Source organism: Ovis aries, chromosome 6, assembly GCF_016772045.2.
Source record: "Ovis aries strain OAR_USU_Benz2616 breed Rambouillet chromosome 6, ARS-UI_Ramb_v3.0, whole genome shotgun sequence".
Lineage (NCBI taxonomy): Eukaryota > Metazoa > Chordata > Mammalia > Artiodactyla > Bovidae > Ovis > Ovis aries.
The window spans coordinates 102,292,737-102,312,505 of record NC_056059.1 but is presented as its reverse complement, the minus strand read 5'-3'; the positions used below and the strand labels follow the sequence as shown (position 1 = coordinate 102,312,505).

General features: G+C 37.1%; 1 protein-coding gene across 21 annotated transcripts in view; it reads right to left on the bottom strand.

The window, feature by feature from the left end:
• The window catches only part of PTPN13 (protein tyrosine phosphatase non-receptor type 13), a 226,989-nt gene that overhangs the window by 103,853 nt on the left and 103,367 nt on the right, over nt 1-19,769 (bottom strand). For 13 of the 21 annotated variants that reach the window (XM_012180310.4, XM_012180312.4, XM_042251610.2 and 10 more), the window contains exons 7-8: nt 16,105-16,671; nt 400-495 (exon numbers count right to left, since the gene is read on the bottom strand). In XM_012180310.4, the coding sequence (XP_012035700.2) occupies nt 400-495; nt 16,105-16,671 (663 nt within the window). The remainder of the gene's footprint in view (nt 1-399; nt 496-16,104; nt 16,672-19,769) is intronic. The other 8 variants (XM_012180315.4, XM_060417397.1, XM_060417403.1 and 5 more) reach the window with 1 other exon arrangement.

Sequence of the window (19,769 nt, the reverse complement as noted above, 5' to 3'; positions counted from 1 at the left end):
CCGCCCCGGCATCTACAAAAGAACTTTCTGACAGTATTAATTTGACTATTCTAGGTATCTGGTATACTACTACTAAGTCGCTTCAGTCATGTCCGACTGTGTGAGACCCCATAGGCGGCAGCCCACCAGGCTCCTGTCCCTGGGATTCTCTAGGCAAGAACACTGGAGTGGGTTGCTATTTCCTTCTCCAGTGTATGAAAGTGAAAAGTGAAAGTGAAGTCACTCAGTAGCGTCTGACTCTTTGAGACCCCATGGACTGTAGCCCACCAGGATCCACCGTCCATGGGATTTCCCAGGCAAGAGTACTGGAGTGGGGTGCCATTGGTATCTGGTATAAGTGGAATCAAACAGCACAATCATGGTTCTTATGAATCTTTTGCTTGTTCAGATGCTTCTTACCTTGCCTGAAATCCGATTCAGAGGAAATAATAGATGGACTTTCACTGGACGTACTAAAGAGATCACTGTGGTAAGTTTTGTATCTTTGAACTGGTTCTGAAAGGATTAAAACAAAAACATTAGAAAGCAATCTCATTAGCTGTTCCACAATCATATAAAGCACTACATTTATTCTTGTGAGACCAGAACATCTATTGCTTTAAATTTACTAATCACTGGATGGTCCTTTAAAAATGTGATGACAATTTTGAGGTGGTTTGGCATCCTGGTTAGGGGCCTGGACTCTGAAGCCATATTGCCTGGGTTTGAATCTCAGGTCTACTACTCACCAAGTGCACGATTTGGGGATGGTATTTAACTTTCCTGTGACTCTTCTTCAATTGAAAAGAGGGGAGAAGGAAATGGCAACCCACTCCAGTAATCTTGCCTGGAAAACACCATGTACAGAGGAGCCTGGCAGGCTACACTCTGTGGGGTCACAAGAGTCAGACACAACTTAGCAACTAAAACATCTACCACTACAAAGTGAATATATGCCTAAAGATAATGTGTGAAAAGGATATTTGCCATATACTAGCTAGTGTTTTGGTGGGAGGGTGGGAGTCAAGGAAGACTTGGGGTTATTTTTTCATCAATTTTCATTTTATACTTATTTATAATGGCCATTTTTTTTTACTAATACTGTAAAACTATGAAAATGAATAAAATACTAAAAGTTTCATATAAAAAAAAAAAGAAAAAGAAAAGAGGGTATAAGGGAAATACGCATCTCCTAAGGTTATTGTAGCATTAACTGAACTCATATGCAAAGCTCTTAGAACAGAGCAGATGCTATATACACATCATTCTCTGTTTCAGGTGCTATTAGGGACAGAAAAATCCAGAGACCCAGCCCCAGGCTCAAATAATATAAAATGCAGAAGTACAACACTGCTATATTTAAAATGCATAACCAACAAGGATGTACTGTGCAGCACAAGGAACTCTGTTCAATGCTTTGTGGTAGCCTGGATGGGAGGAGACTGGGGGAGAATGGAAACATATAAATGTATGGCTGAGGCCCTTTGCTGTCCACCTGAAACTATCACAACATTGTTAATCACCATTGTTAACTGGCTATACACCAATACAATAAAAAGTTTTGTTTTTTTTTTAATGTAGAAATACAAAATACTCAAGATGGGACATTTAGTTCCACCAGAATGAGATAAGTAAGCACCGGGAGTGGGTGGGGGTCTGTGCAGGGTTGTGCAGTGTGTATGAGGGAGGAAGAACTCCACTGAAATCTAAATTCTACCTTCTGAATGTTTCTGCCTCAGCCCCTCATCTTCACACTTCTGTGATCCCTACCATAGATGATAATTCTATGATAAGTCTCATGCCTGGACTACTTTTAACTGCCCTAGATTCCCCTTTCTGCAGTCTTGCTTGTCTCACATTATAACGCACATTACAGAGAGTGAACTTTCCAGGAACGAAAATCTGAGCACGTTGCTGTATTTCTTAAACTCCTTCAAACTAGAGTTTTAAAGATAGGGTTTAACGTCTCCTTAGTATTCAAAGCCTTTCGTAAGTTGATCCACGACTTCATTTACAAGCAGTAGCTCTACATGCTGTGAAGACATAGCTTCTGACTTGTTAGAATCGTGAAAAACATAGACCTCTCTCCTCCCGCAGCCCTAAGACCCACGGGCACACACACATTCACAGGGAACTTGAAAAACTCAGTCTAGGCAGAACCCTTGTTTCAGGGCATCATCACCACCCAGTTCTCCAAATTTTCCACTCTTGCTACTGAATTTACAAATAACCAAAAGCATATAAACTTTTAAATTCCTTCTTCAGATACTCTTCCTGCTAGAATGCTGTTCCTCCTCTTTTTCTTTTGAATCCTTTTTCTTTTTCCTTTAAGAGCAGACTTAAAGGGAAAAAAACCTTTCCTGTTCACAAAAGCTTTCATGACCACCTAAAGACTGGGTCATACACCGTTTCTGATACTTTTACATTGCCTTATGCTTACGTAACTGTGACTCTTCACTGCTTTATAGTTCTTTCCCCACCTGTTTGTTTTCTTCTACCTAAATCACAAACTTAGGCAAAAAGGACTGTATCTTTTTCAGATGTAACTTTATTATCAAGCGAGTGTCTGATGCATAGCAAACATAAAATAAATATTTTCTGAGTGGATATGAATAAATGAATGAACAGAGGAATATAAGTGATATACAAAGGTCACTGATGATCTTTAAAGAGGACTATTTCCATTGCACAGACAGGTGAGAGGCCAAATCAGGCTGGAAGACAGGAAATTGAGAAAATGAGTAACACTATTCTTTAAAGAAGTTTGAAGGTTTGAGAAAGGAAAAAGATTTAAACAAAAACAAACTAAATGAGACTAAATGAGACTAAATGAGTTATTAGGGTCTTTTCGGCAGAGAGAAATGTTTGAGAATGTTTTTAAGCAGTGGATAATAAGACTGTAGATTGGAGGAGATTGCAAACGATGGTGGGGAATACAGATGGAAAAATGTGAAGGAAAAACAGGAGATGGGAAAAGACCCAACATACATAAGATGGCTAATGTAGGAGGAAGAACCTTTCCTTCTCAAAAGAAAGGAAACAAAGAAAGGAGTGAAAAAACAGAGGGAATCCTAAGAAATCTGTACTAGAAATATGCCTCACTCCTGGCAAGGAAAGTAAACCATTTCCCTAGAAGACTAAAGAAATTCTGCTGTGATAAGAATCAGCAAACACACGTGAAAGCTTTTATGTAGCAATGAGAGTTTAGATGAGGCTAGAATGCATGAATTTTACTGAAGCCAATCAGAATGGTTGTGTGGCTTTTTCTAGGCACTAGAGAAAGCAGAAAAATGGGAAATACCTGAGGAGTGGTGTGGGATGCAAGGTAACAGATGATCAACAGAAGTGAGGGCTTCTTTTTCACTAGTTTGTAAACTTGAGGGCAGGTATTTCACAAAATGAATTATTCCCTTGTGCTAGAAGGTATTTTAAGAGAGCTTATTAAAAAGAAAAAAAAAAAAAAGAGAAGAATGAATGAAATCATCAAATGGCACCACAGAAACCAGGCTTGTAGAATCAGGATGAAAATGATGGCTGGAAAAAATGGGAGGTCATGCTGAGACAAAGGGTAGACGTCATGCCAGGAGGAGTGGGAGGATAAATGGCCATGGATTTGACGGAGAGGATATTGTGTATTGTTCTTGTAACAATGTTTACCTGGAGAAGCAGGCATAATGTATGTGACTCCTACTTTGTCCAGCTTTGTATACACTGGATGTACGTGTCAAATAAAACTATAATTAAAAGAGCTTTGGAATTGAAAATACAAATACTGACCAGCACTTAAAAAAAAAAAAAAAGGATTCCATACTACCACAGGAAGTGACATGGTAAAATAAAAAACAAAACAAAACAAATTCCTCTGGTATAAGAGGAACATGATTTGAAAGGATTATAGAAGATATCAAATATTAGCTTTATCTACTACTACTTAAATTTAATGAACATAGTTAAATGATTATGTAAGAAGAATGCTATTTTCAAGGAGCGCCAAAGTACTTTTTCTTTTGTTGTACAGAACTTCCATGGAAAAGTTTTGAGGGATTTTCCCAAGATAACTTGACCAAATGCCAAACCTGGCATTGTAACCTATAGGACGGTAAAACCAACAAGGCCAAAGAGAAGACCCACATGGATGGAGGCAATATAGTTTTACCTCACAAAGAAAAGTTGAAAGTTGCAACAACCTATTCAGTAGACAGAGTAGAGAACCTCAGTCATCTATGCCCTGCAACAACAATTTCATGAATTTACTGTTTCATAACTATTTCTGCAAAGTGGCTATACGAGAGTAAATTTTAGTTTCAATTTCTATTCTTTGGTGGTGCTTTATAATTGTTCTTGCATTATTTCACAGGTCCATATTCTTTGTTCTCAGCTTGCCTATATTTTGGTTCCTTTTTCCTCCTTGTTTCCTTTATTGACAACACTAGTAAACTTTTTTCAACCCTTGGATTCCTCTGTAAGGTAAATTAATGTAACTTTGACAAACCCTCTTAAAAATATAACAATAAATCATCTTCCCTAGATGAACTGTTATCTTTAAATGTTCTCAGTACCACACCGGGGGGAGGAAGGACATTGGCTCACAATGGTTTACCACTCAGAGTAACTGGGCATAAGCACCCCAGAAACATGAACTGGATGACTAGTGTGGCAGGACAATTGAGGGTAGGAAGACCTTTTTATCCCTCTTCTAAATCACAAGGGATGGGATGACCTAGACGGGTGGGATGGTGGGAAAAGAGGCTCAAGGGGGAGGGCATACATATATAATTATGACTGATTTGCATTGTTGTATGGCAGAAATCAACAACATTGTAAAGCAAATTTCCTCCAATTAAAACAAACATTAAACTCAGATTAAAAAACAAAACAAAACAGGAGTGGTGTATCTATGTTAATTAAGTGGTAGGGATCTTTTGTGAGCTTCTTGTATTCTGGAATGTATCTTTAAAAAAAAATGTTGTTAGCCATGTTCCTTTCATGCAACGGCACGGCAGATCTAACGATATTAAAGTTCCCAGGTAACATTTATTACTCAGTCATGCTTATAAGGCGGCTTTAATCAGATTTCAGTTTTCAGTCAAAATTTACTACTCAGCTGTGCTTACGAGAAAGGTTAGCCTTCTAAGCTTTCCATTTCTGAATAGTAAATGTAACAGTTTCATGAATTATTAATAAATTACATTTCCTTTACCAAGATCATCTGCATTGGTGCATGTGGAGTGGCATATTTTCCAGATCATCTGGAAAGAAACACTTCTTGACTTTCTGATGACCTACACAAAAGGCACCCGGCAGACACTAACTCTGGGCTTCCCTGGTGGCTCAGACGGTAAAGACTCTGCCTGCAGTGCAGCAGAGTGTGGCTTCAGCTCCAGGTCAGGAAGATCCTCTGGAGCAGGGAATAGCTACCTGCCCCAGTAATCTTCCCTGGAGAATTCTATGGACAGAGGAACCTGGTGGGCTATAGCTGATGGGGTCACAAAGAGTCGGACACGACTGAGCGACTAACACTAAAAGATACCAACTAGATAGATACAGGCTTTATTCCTCTGATCTAGTCAACAAAAGAAGGGTAATCTCTAATTTTCCACAAGATCCTAACATTATTAATAACTTCTTTTCAGAGGAACCCAACAACACAGATGTTTTCTGTCTACACTTAAATGTATAATATTAGCATTTAGGTTTGGTCCAGATCCTAGGAATGTGGTATTAACCAAGTGATTGAAAAAAACAAACACAACTTTTTATTATGAAAACTTAACAGACATGAAGACAAAGAGTATACAATAAGTTCTCATATGTACTCATCTCCCAGCATCAACAAAATCTATTAACTGTTATTTTAATTAGAAAGTTTTAGACTTTAAAAAAAACCAAAAAACAAGAGATGCTCCTAAGTGCTCCTAAGTATTCAGAGTGAATAGTGAAGTTGCTCAGTCGTGTCTGACTCTTTGCGACCCTGTGGACTGTAGCCTACCAGGCTTCTCTGTCCATGGGATTCTCCAGGCAAGAATACTGGAGTGGGTTACCATTTCCTTCTCCAGGGGATCTTCCCGACCCAGGGATCAAACCCAGGTCTCCCACATTGGAGGCAGACGCTTTAACCTCTGAGCCACCTAGACCATTACAAAGTTTTCTGAATGCCAAAGTTCTTAAGTCATGTGCAATGAACCTGTTAAGAATATTCAAATACCCATTTTATAAAATATACATGTAGTTACTTTCACAGCAGTGCTAAAACTGTAAGCAAAATTTTAAGCTGTCACCGTTACAACTGGAGAACTGAATTTATTTGACTTGTAGAGTAAAATTAGATTTAGTATCTAATTTTTGGTTTGCAACCTTCTCAGCTAGTAAATATTTAAATGAAATCTACATTGTAGAAATCCGTATACTAGAATTCCTTTAGGATTATGATTATTCCTCATTTCACTACATGATTTCCGTCTCTGACTTCCTACAAGGATAGTTTTTAGACATGGAATTTGAAGTTGGAATTAAGAATCTTAATGTAGAAATAATAATGAGTGCAAAAGAAAAAAATGGGAGAATAAAATTAGCCTGGATACATGTCACCAAAAAAGCAGCACCAAATTCAGTGTGTGTGTGTATATGTGTGTGTGTAATGTAGATACATAAAGACAGAGGAACACAGTGTCTCCTGAAAGCAATCTGTTGAATAGTGAGAGGATGAGACAAATAGGGACTGCAGAAGAATGGCTTAAAGAATTAATGAGGAGAACAGACGTGGATGTGGGGGTAGGAAAGGGAGGGTGGGATGTATTGGGAGGTTAGGACTGACATATACATACGATACTACGTGTGAAGTAGATAGCTACTGGGAGCCCGCTATAAAGCACAGGACGGTCAATTGGGTGCTCTGAGATTACCTAGAGGGGTGGGATGGAGGTGGGAGGAACATCCAAGAGGGAGGGGACATATGTATACATATGGCTGATTTACTTCATTGTCCAGCAGAAACTAACTCAATATTGTAAAGCAATTATATTTTAATAATAAAAAATCTGGATAAAGTCTAGTTATAGAGATTCTGTAATCATACATTCTCTGACAATATCTTTTAATTTCTAGTATTAATTTACCATAATTAAGAGTATACCATCTTTAGGCCAGATGACAATGTATAAAAATCCAACAAATATTTTACTGTCCTTTAATCTGGATTCTCTAAACGCCAACTCTAATAGAGCACTGACTCCACTTTTACATAGCAACGTTAAAAGGCAGTTTTTCAACAGGTTAGTATTCTATCATAAATCCTTGACAATTAAGAGCCACAATTTCCACCAACACTTAACACACTTAACACTTTAAACATACAAAGTTGTGGCACAGAGTTATGAAGACTTGCATGATACACAGTGCTTACGTAAAGCTGTTTTAGATGAAACACTAGAATCTACAATCTTCATGTTAAAATGAACCTAAGCCAGAACAAAGTGTAATCGAAAAGCACCATTTACAAGTGGCACGTATTCAAGCTCAGACAAGCAACATGAAGAAATTGAGACTCGGGCAATTGCAACATCAGGAATTAAATAAGCACTTTTAACCTGACATTTCTTTATCTCCTTTAATACATGACCCAAATTACAGAAAAAAGTTTCAAACAGAAATGCACTAAGATGGCTGGTTTTGTCGCTAGACTTGTTGGGGGAAAAAAAGAAAATTAAACTCCTGCATTTTTATAGCTATGGTTCCTAACAAATAAAATATTTCAGTATTCAAATAAGCAGACAAACAAAAGTAAGAACACTTACTTTTGTGTAAGTGTATTCGTGTGCCAAGTGTTTTTCTCTATGCTTTTTTTTTAGAGGGTTAACTTCTGGAGATTAGAGATTGTACCTTCTTTATGATCAATAGAGTCCAGTGTATTCTGTATTACATTACACTGCATGACACAAGAAGATAACATATCCTAAAATTCTTTGAGAGCCAGAAATGATCAATAAAATTTTTAACAAGGAGGAATGGAGCTCATGTAAGTATGAATATATATATATATATATATAAACAAGGAAGGTAAGAGAGGAATATTCTGTGAAATATAAATGACTTTATAGATGGAACATCTGTGCAGAGTAGGATTACTACAAGAGTGAGCAGTTCCTCTATAAGGGTTTTGTATAACATCGTAGCCACAAATCTAGGCCAGCTATACTACTCTTCTAGCATCCTCTAGCATCCTTTGTTGTCATGACTTCAACTGCCCCCCTCCAAAGCTTTCAGACAGTACAGAGCTCTAAAGAAAAGTGACTGCATTTGCTGTTGATTGGTCAGGCTGTGACTGACAAGTATGTGATTTTCTCTTAGAGCTGGACAAAACAGGAGACGAAGGTGAGATTTCTCCTCACTATATAGTATAATTCAGAGAATATTATTGTATTCTATATCCGAAATAGCACCACTGAATACACTAAATATTTAGTGGTAAGAGCCATGTTGCAATATTCAGCTTAGATTAATTGAGTATCTATTATATGTCAGGCAGAGTGGTGGACACTAAGGATATAGCCATGAATTAGACCAGGGCAAAATTCCGGTGTCTACAAGAGGAGAAACAAGCTCCTCAAAACAAATAATTTCAGTGAAAAATACAGGCCATCATCCTGAAGTGTGAAGATGAGAGAAAGTTTAAAGTCTAAAGGCAGAAAGCTGCATTAATAAAATCATGATAATACAGAATGGCACGTATTAGGGGAGGAAGTGGGGGAAGGAGGGAGAGAGAACACATATATTGCTGGAGCAACTTGTGAGATGGGAAATGCAAAAGGGTAAGGCTGGAGAGAAACGATAATGGAGATAATGGAAAGCCTTAAATGCCATAACCTAAGGAGCTTGAATTTTATCCTGCTCAACTGATGAAAAGTTATTAACTGACTGCAGGCAGAGAAGAAATGTATTCAAATCTGCACGGCAGGGAAATGGAGGACAAATTATAGCTAAGAGATCAACTTAGAAAGCTAGTTCTACAGTCCATGGACAATAAAAGGAACTGAGAGCCTGGGATGAAATGAAGAAATATTTTGGAGGCTATAGCTGTTGGGGGACTATCTTGGTGGTGCAGTGGTGAAGACTCCATGCTTCCAATGCAAGGAGTGCAGGTTTAACTCTTGGTCAGGGTACTAAGATTTACCACATGCTATGTGACCACATGCTATGCTATGCTATGTGCTATACAACAAAGAAAAAAATAAATAAATAAAAACCCTGAATTTGGGACTTTCCTAGTGGTCCAGCGGTTAAGATTCTGAGCCCACAGATCCCTGGTTGGGGAACTAAGACCTCGCATGACACATGGTGTGGCCAAAAAAACCCCCAAACTGTTGGGTCTTAAAACTTGTGCTGATACTCATTACCAGTAAGCTCTATTTTAAATTTCCTTTAATACATATTAGTCCATGCTTTTCAGAAGGTTTCTATATCAAAGCCAAACTGGGTCTATGTTAACTATGTATGAGTTAGATTTAAACTAGGTCTCTAAATTTCTGATAAAGTAGCCATGGATTTCTGTGGACTCCAAAATCAGTATTATATTACTATGAATATAGACACTGGAACATTTGTTTTGGTTTCATTTTTAACTTTCCTTAGTGTTCAAAAATGCAGTTTCATTCTTCCACTTGGATAAATCAAAAAAGCAAATGTCTATTCTCTGTTGCTTTTGAGCTAAAGAGTAACTTACTCTGTCTCTCTTCTCAAATGCTTCTCAAGCCAATTTTTCCTCCATTGAACACTGGTATTTTTTTACTGGACTAGTCCTATATGAGAATGGTTTGAAGCTGCCCTATGTTGCTATGTAATTTAAATAAAATATTCAGTTTCATAGTTGCATTAGCTAGAAAGCATATGCTCAACAGTCACCTGTGACCTGTAACCTTACGTCCAGTCTACTTAGCTGGAATTTGTAGATGCAGTACTTCTCCTCCACCGAAGAAGTTCTACTGGACAATGCTGGTCTAAAATATAAACCTCGAGACTTCTCTGCAGTCCAGGGTTCAAGACTTTGTGCTTCCAATGAAGGAATGGCAAATTTGATCCTTGGTTGGGTAATATCCCACATGCTGTGGGGTGAAGCCATAAATAAATAAAATAAAAATTTCATCAGCTGTAGAAACACAGTGGGCACTTGATTCTTTCCAGCTAAGTCGCTGAATCCATTTATACTAGTGTGTTCTTCAGAGATACTAAATGTATTTGTATCTCAGTGTAATTATTCAGTCATTAATACTTAAATACATGTGATATTTGACTAACATACAAAATCCCTATTTATTCATATTTACTTCTATGGAAACTGATTATTTAAATTATTTAAGTTTGGGGAGTAATCCAAATAACAATCTTTATTTTTTTGGAGGGGAGGGGTGATATCCAGAGGGAAATATAGTGAAGGAAATAAAAAACAGAGTAGCTCATCTTTACTAGTTCAGGCTCTTAGAAAAGAAAGACAAACATTTTTTAAATTGAAATTGAAATCATTTCTCTCTCTCCATAAAATGTCACTGTACTTAGTCACTCAGTTGTGTCTGACTCTGTGACCCCATGGACTACAGCCCGCCAGGCTCTTCTGTCCATGGGGATTCTCCAGGCCGAGAATACTGGAGCGGATTGCCATGCCTTCCTCTAGGAGATCTTCCCAAGCCAGGGATCAAACCCAGGTCTCCTGCATTGCAGGTGGATTCTTTACCGTCTGAGCCACCAGGGAAGCCTATAAAGTGTCACTAGTAGCATCCAATATGATGAACTGTAACATTTATGAATCCACCCTCTTGCTTTTCTGAAATGTAACTATAAAAATACATGCCCTTTCAAGTTCAATGGAATGAACATGAATGGAAAGGAAGTATTAGATGCTGCAATAATGAGAACAGCCTCACATACTTGAGTGTTTACATACTCTAGTTGCACAAGAGAGTTTAAGCTGCATTCACAGAGAAGTCACAGAAGAGCAAAACTAGGCTAGACCAGAAGACACAGCATTGAAAGAAGGGAGACAGCACTTAACTTAGACATGACGTACAATGGGCTGACTTTAAACTCCTTAAATAAGTCCTATTTAACCACAGTCACTTTCATAGAATTCAATTATATCTGTTGTTTACGCTCTCCCTTCTAGTATTACACAGAATGCAGGGGAGTCTTGACTGTTGTAAGCAAAATGCTATTCACGGTCCCCACCCAGGGTGTGGAGTGCTGTTCATACTATACTCACAGTACCGGTTCCAAGTCAGTCTCTCACAATCAGGAATGTGCTGCCAACCCACAGAGCGATGGACAGGGAGTGTGTGGTAATTACCCCACAAACAACACAGGGCCAGAAACTCTCATTAGAAAGCAGACAATTTCTCAGCTCTTGAGATGGAGCAGAGAGAGATGGAAAACAAAAGCCTGGAAATGAAGAAGGAAAAGAGCAGAATAGGACAGTCCTATGCTAAGGTGGAAAGAGTGAAATGAAAAGAATAAAGCAAAAAACAAAAAAAGGGGGGGATGACATCAAATTTTAAAACTATGTTCTTTCTTGCCTCTCCTCTACTGCTTTATGAATGTTGTTGTTCGGTTGCTAAGTAGTGTCCAACTCTTTGAGACCCCATGTAATGCAGTATGCCAGGCTTCCCTGTCCTTCACTATCTCCTGCAGGGCTACCCAAGACAGATGGGTCATGGTGGAGAGTTCTGGCAAAACATGGTCCACTGGAGAAGAGAATGGCAAACACTTCAATATTCTTGCCTTGAGAACCCCATGAACAGTATGCAAAGGCTTTATGAATGTAGAAAATGATTAATAATCTTAGTAATAATCTTTTATTTATAATTTTTAAATTTCAACTACAATTTCTTCCTTGGAATCTTTCTTGTTCTTAACTTTATTTTGTTCCCAAAGAAATCAGAGCACTTAATAATAACCATTGCTTTTTGACAGCTTACTCTCTTATGTCATCAGGAACTGGATAACCATTTTACAGATCCTGCAATAATAGAGCCCCATCAAAACACTACCCCAAAAAGGAAAATAAAATCCCTCTGTCTGCTACATGGTGAAATGGAGCTCCATCTCAACCCCTCACCCAGAATGGTTTATTGAAGGGAGACCCAAATGAGCCTTTATTTCATAATAAAATACTTTTATTATATTAAAAATTATATATTGATATTAAGAAGAGACCTAAGGGGTCTGATGATGCCTGAAAATGAGATGTTTAAAATGGTACCCAAGTTCCTTCCAGCACTACCCCATGATTTTAAAGTCTGGTCTCCCTTGTGCTAGTTGGCTGGTTGGTTTTGTCAGCTGAGAATATGCTGTGGAAATGATTTAGGTACAGGTTCCTTTCAAAAGGATGGGGCCTGGGCTAAAGGAAACAGCTATCCATTTGAGGTGGAAGGAGATAACAGTCTTTTCCATCAGTTCACGAATGTTCATGTGCCCCTGAGAATGAACTGAAATTTAGCAATTTCTTTTCTTCTGGTTGTATATTATCCCACTGGACACTGTAATACATCTCTTTTAAAAATTAGGAGGTAACATGTAGTGAGAAATCCTTAGACTGGAATGCCAAATCTGTGATGGAAATTTACAATCTCCCATAATGATGGAAATTTTATCATTAACCAGTTATGTGATTCTGGGTATGCTATTAAATCTTCACATGCTCAAGCACATGCACTCTAAAACCTCTTCTAATTCTAAAATTACTGATCCTCAGTGACAACTTTCAATTGTAAAGATCACAAAAACTGTACAGAGCATTATAACTTTTAAATGCTTTAAAATAGGAATGTTTCAAGAGAAAGGTGTACAAGAAAATGGGCACATGAATAATGTCCACTGTTCTGCTTGATTTGTTGCACATGAAAGGGATCTATGAAGCCTATTTTTCATAAGAATTAAATAATAAGTGGTTTGTTATTTTCCATTCTTTTTTCTTCTTAGTATACTAGCTAAACTCTTCATATTAACAATCTGTACTTTGCACAGCCAACATAAATTATTTTACCTTTACAAAAAGACAGCATAGCATAAAACCAGCAAGTTACTCAACTAAATAACTAGTAAGAAATATTGCTTTTGAATTCCAAACCTCAAATGTTCCTTTCAAACAATGCTTTTAGTCAAAAACAAACATAATTTATTACTACTACATAATAATGCAGCTTATTTAAGGTGGTACAAGTATTTCCATAATAAATCAACATTTTCACGGTGTTCTATTTTGTTTACTTTAATTTGGTTATGAAATATACTCTAGGGAAAAAATTGGTAGATATTTTGTGGGAGCAAATGCTTCTGAAAACTCTTTTAATGCCAAAGACAGATTTCAGGATAAAAACTGTCCCACATCAAATAATTGAAAGCATATTTTATCTTACTTTTAAAAGAAAATCTTTTCCTTTTTTGTATCTCTTATAATAAACCTAAAATTTTTCAATTCAGAAATTTTTTTGGTGAGGGGCATAACAAGTTAGTATTTTGAACAAATAAGGGTCTATACAGATTATACTGGGTTGGCCAAAAATTTCATTTAGGTTGTAACCTTATGGCCAACTCAACATATTATCTTTACAGATATATATGTATATATGCATATCTGAAAACAAGTTGATCTATTTGAGTTTCTTTACACTTACACATACATGCATGCACATGCAAACCATGATGGAGTTTTGCTTATAGGAAATTCCTATAAATTATATATTCAAAGAAAACATGTTAAACTGACTATTTACTGTAATATAATTTTAAAAAATATTTTCACCAAAGTTTTGATGTTTTTACTATTTAACTCTCAACCAAGGTTCAAATGTAAAAACACTTCTCTCAGACTTCACATATCCAAACTACTACCTGCAGAAGGGGGCAGCAAATGGTTAGCTAGCATCAGCAACTCAATGGACATGAATCTGAGCAAACTCCACGAGATACTGAAGGACAGGGGAGCCTGGTGTGCTGCAGTCCATGGGGTCACAAAGAATGGGACATGACTTAGCTACTGAACAATAACAACAACAATTTTAATATTCACATGTTAAGAAAAGATACCAGTGAACCTCTTAAATGTTTAGAAAGCCATCTAAATTGGTGTGTATATTCACTCCTTATATTCTGAAACGATCATGGTCTTATCTGTTTGAATCACTGAAGGATTGTCCCCCTCCCCCCAACAATGGGCAGAATTTATTTATATAAATGTCTCCATGACGGAATGCTCATAAGAATGTGAAGCTAAATTATATTCATATGTTAGCTGTGGTGTAACACTAAATAGTCATAAAATACAACTTCTGAAAAGAGAGACTTTATTTTAAGCTACAAAGTGACTACTTTTTGCTGTCACAACTCTAAGACTTAAACAGTGAAATCATGCATAAAATAAATTTCTAATTTTTCATTTTCTGTCTTTGAAAGCTTTTAAATATTTATTTAACTTCACCGTAGTTGAGGCATGCAGGATCTAGTTCCCTGACCAGGTATCGAACCCTGGGCCCCTGCATTGGGGTCTCAAGAGTCTTAGCCACTGGATGACCAGGCAAGTCCGTGACTTTGAAAGTTTTTAGATCCAGGTTATACTCAACTATCTCATAATGCAGGCTAATGCTTATAAAAGTGCAATTATATACAAACCTATAGTAGTAATTAAATGTTCAATAATTTCCTCCATAATTCTAATTTCCTCACTAATATGAAATTCCTATGTTGAAAAAAAATGCAACGTTTCATTTGTGAGGATTAAAGCACAATGTGGAATGTATTTTCAGTTCTAGAACTATGCTTGAAACGTAAGTAACAGAACGAACCTTTAGCAGAGTATTTTAAGGGCAACCTATGAATTAAAAACATCCAACTAGGACATTGATTTTAAAAATACTGAATACATATGACCCTTCATTACGTTACTACTCTCACTGAACTAGAAGCACCTTAAAGCCCCTTAATCAGTTATGTCCCAGGGGTCTAGTGATCAAGGGGCATATATAAAACTTTAATCTTCAAAAATGTAGAGGATGAGATTGAAAACACTTACTTTGCTTTTTGTTCCAGCTATCTGTACTAAAAGTAGCCTCTATCCATATGACTAGAACACAATTTTATTCTATTCAATATACTGTGCTTTGTGTATCAATCAAGTATTTTTGAAAGAGCATTCCCCTATAAATAATAAGAATTGGTAATTTATAAAGTCATTTTATGCCCCCATAGTAGTTTCATAATAATTTATTAATCATTTTACATTCATCACCAAATTAATTTATTTTTATTAAGCCCATTTTACACATGGGCTTCCCTGGTGACTCAGACAGTAAAGAATCTGCCTACAATGTAGGAGACCTGGCTTCAGTCCCTAGGTTGGGAAGATCCCCAGGAGAAGGGAATGACAACCCACTCCAGTATTCTTGACTGGAGAATGCTATGGACAGAGGAGCCTGTTGTGGCTGCAAAGAGTCGGACATGAGTGAGTGATTAAGCATACACACACATACATAGGCTAACCTAAGACCTGGCATGATTAAGCCCCATTGCTAAAGTAAGGATCACGTCACTACTGAATGGAGTACATAATTCAAGCCTAGGCTGCCTGACTCTAAGCTGATAAACCTAAATACTGTGATTTCAAAAAACAGAGATCTAAACAAAAATAAATAAAAACATGGATCTAAGCGTCATTCCAGACCACTGCACTATCACCAGGCTATGCTGACTCCCTTGGATAACTGATTTTTATTAACTATATCTCATTTCCATGAACCAGTCCTTTATGGAAGCCTCCCACAAGATGGTGCATGAAAGACGATGCTATGGAGGATTAAAAAGCAGTTGAAAACACGGCCCCTGCCTACCTAAAATACTGAGAGACTATATAAGGTGGCTGGACCGGGTATGTTTAGCAAAGATGACTTTTGGAAACGGTGCACTTTAGTTAGGGTTTTTGTGGGAGGAGGAACAGAAGCTGACAAAGAAGAGCGAGCCTGACTTGGGTACAAAGGTTTGGTAGTGGAAATAAGACTTATGGAATGGTTTCGTAACCCTTCTTTATTTCAAAACACAATCGTAAACATTTGATTCAATTCTCTCTCAAACACACACAGAATTACTAACCTTCTACACTCATGGCTTCCCTCAGAACCTGAAGTTTCTTTTGTCTTTCTCGGATTCGGTCCAAAGCGCTTGATATTGCCGAGGAGGTGGGCGATTCTCGTGTGTGAAATGCTGGATCCACTTTCTGAGGACCGAAGATATCCAAGGCTAGGCTTCCATCTGAGTATCTTGCCTCCTTTTTTCTAGGAGTGGTTGAAGTCCTCACTGTAACCGCCTCAGGGAGACGGCGTTGGTATCTGTCAGTCTCCCCAGGAGAGAAGTCTCTGTCACCTGTGCAAAGCAAGTCCATGGACGAAGCCCAGATCTTCTTCTTGGGAAGCACGTCAATGCCAGGGACAGCTTTTTTTTCTGGGCCACTAGATTTGAACGGGTAAGGGGAACAGGAATTTTCTGAATCTTCTTGTCTAGAGTTATTATCTGATGAAAGGTCCTTGAAATAATCTTCCTCATCTTGAGTGTCTTTGATAGATAGAAATCCCATGGATTTACTAAGCCCTTTGTTAAGAAAGGCCTGATGACAGAATGGAGACTTGTATGTGTCTAGAACATCAGAAGTAGAGCTTCTTCCTGGAATGATAAGAATCTATCATGTATGCACAGACTTTTTAGAAAATAATTGGAATGTAACCTTACTATTGACAATGAAATTGGTGGCATTTTCGAGTTCTCCAAATGGAGAATCAGAGATGAAATGGGATGTTGATGATGATAAGGGAACTGGAAAAAAATTGCTATGTTTGTTAGTTGAATGCTATGTTTCAGAGTTCAGTGTTTCTTACCAAATGGTATCAGCAACATATAGAACTTGGTTTCTAAAGTAACACTGTTTTATATTCAAAGGTGAATTATTTGGTTTTAAAAAATAGATAAGAGTTTCTGATACTATCCAGTTTGGTAGATATTAATTATTCATAAAATGATTTGGAGTTAATAATAGAATACATAGTATACTCTTTTAATGGCTAAAGATATAATTCAAATATGTATTATTTCAATATAAAGCCCTGCCATTTTCTGGTCATTCAAATAAACGTGCTCAAAGGAAAAAAACAATTCCTGCTGCAGTATTTGGAATTATTGAGTATCAAAGTTTTATTAAGGTCATATATGTTTCCAAAAAAATTGATTATGTTTAAAATCCAGACAATTTGATTGTGTTTAAATTATGTAAGAAACTTAATTTTTCTATAGTAGACCATCATATCCTGAAATAGTTTTTCTTCTCAAACATTATGTATCAATATTTGTTAACTGGAATAAATTACCCATTCTTATTCATGTATTGGTCCTTGATGTAGTTAAAACCAGTAAGCCATTCTAATGTTTTTTTTTTTTAAGGTAGCAGTCTATAAATGCATTGAAGAGGAGCAAAAATGCCCAGCCAGAAATTTTTTGAATTCATAGACTCAACAACAACAACAAAAATCACACATATATATGGCTCCATTATTTAAAAGAGAAATGTAGAAAAATACTTTATAGTTACAAACATCAATAACCCATAAACACTGAAGATTTCCTCAATGACCATCTATGATCCCTCTTTGATAAGCTATTTGCTATGGATACAATATAAAATGATAACTAAAACCTTCCCAGTAACAATAAATTATTTATTAACACATTTGAATAAGTCAATTGCCTCTTCAGGGTTAACAACTATTAGCTTCAATTAATTTCAGAATGGCAACACATAATTGCTTGAAAATTAGATTCAAATGTTTTGCTTTTCTTGGAATTCATCTTCCCCTGAACATGAATCTACTCAAGTGCAAGTAAGGATACATCATGTATCTGGGGCTCAGAATACTGGGAAATAGACCATCTCACATCTGGATGTATAGACTGCCACACACTTTGGATCCTAATATAAAATAATTTAAAACTGATAAACATATGTTTATGTTACAGTACTTCAGCGGTGAATTACATTCTTAAATCAGATATTGAAACTCAGTTATTTAAAATCATATTAAAAAGTAGAGAACAAAGTAATTTTTAAAAGTTGATAGGATACAATTGATAAAAAATAAGAATCGAAAGGATTTAAGAATCATAGAAGCATACATGAGCTCAACAATCTGCCTCCTTCTATTATCTTGGCTACCAAGCTGAGTCAAACTTTGGAGAAAATCAAATATTCTGGCAGCAACATAAATTCCTGGTCAACCATGATGGACACTCAACATCACTCACTTTTCACAATGATGGATTCACGTTTCCTCATTCTTTCCCACCTTAACTCTCTATCTGATGCTCCTGTCTCATATTCCACCAAGAAAAAAGAAGTTGTCAGAAGAGAGCTTTTTCACTGTTCCATGACTAATTCTATACATCTATTTGCCTCGGCAATCTTTTCCCTACTGTCTCAAGGGGTGAAACTTCCTACCAGTTGAAGGCCAATTCCCAGTATGTGTTCTATTCCCCCCTCCTCTTACTTTTATCAATGATTTTGCTTCTTTGGTTAATTTCTGCCCACTCTGCTTCCATCCTCTAGTCTCCCATTTCTACTGAGTCCTTCTCATTAGTATACAAATGTTCCCTTATATCTCTATCACAAAACACACTAAACAAAACCTCTCCCCTCTGACCACATTTCCCTCTAGTTACTGCTGTCTCCAGTTTCTCACTTCCCATTCATCATTCTACCCACTTAGTCAACTTCCAGCTTGTCTCCAACTTGGTAGCTCCCATCATGTTATCACTAATGGCACCCATATTACCAAATTCAGTAGACACTTTTGTATTCTTATTTTTCTTCTCAGTGACAACTAACAGTGAGAACAATCCCTTAAGGAATCACTTTCCTCTCTTTACAAGCCTGGTTTCCTACTCAGACAGCTCCTTCTAAGTCTTTTTCTTCCTTCCTCTACTGGATATCCAATTGTTGGTATTCCTCAGGTGTTGCTTTTAGAATCTTATGTTTTCACTCTATTAACAAGGCTTTAAATATTATCCACATATTGACAACTCCCAAATTTATATTCATGGCACTGACTTCTTCTCGGAGCTCCAATCTGAAACAGAAACTGGAACTTCTACTCGTGTATCTCAGAAGCACCTCAAAGCAAACATGCTTAAAACTAACCTTATGCTTCCCACACCCAGAGATGTCCTTTACCCCACTCTTTGCAACTTGGATCAGTGGCACCATTATTCAGCTGATTGCTCAAAACAGAAATATGGGCACCCTCCTGAAACTCTTCATCTTCCTCATTTCCCATATTAAATTCATCAGAAAGTGCTGGCTACCTAACTTCTCAGAGATATGTTACTCCATGTGATTATTTCCAATTCTACTGAAATCCCCTTATTCCCAATTAACACTGCAATGTCACCCTGCTTCTGTTTGCATCCACTATACTCCACTCAACAGCCAGAACCATCTTTTAAAAGTGCATTCCATGATGTCACTATTCTTAGTAAGTCTCCAAGGCATAATTATTGCACTCCAAATACAATTTAGACTCCTTTTGGGTGTGCAACTTGGATCCTTTTCAGGGATTCATCTCCACTTTCTTTATTCCATCCAGGCTACGGGTTTTTCTCTGTTAAGGTCTCTTATATATTAGGGCCTTTGTATATACCATCTTATCTTCCCTGAGTGGTCTCTTCTAGACCTTTTTTGTAGTTGGTTGTTTCCCATTCTATAGTTTTACTTTTGA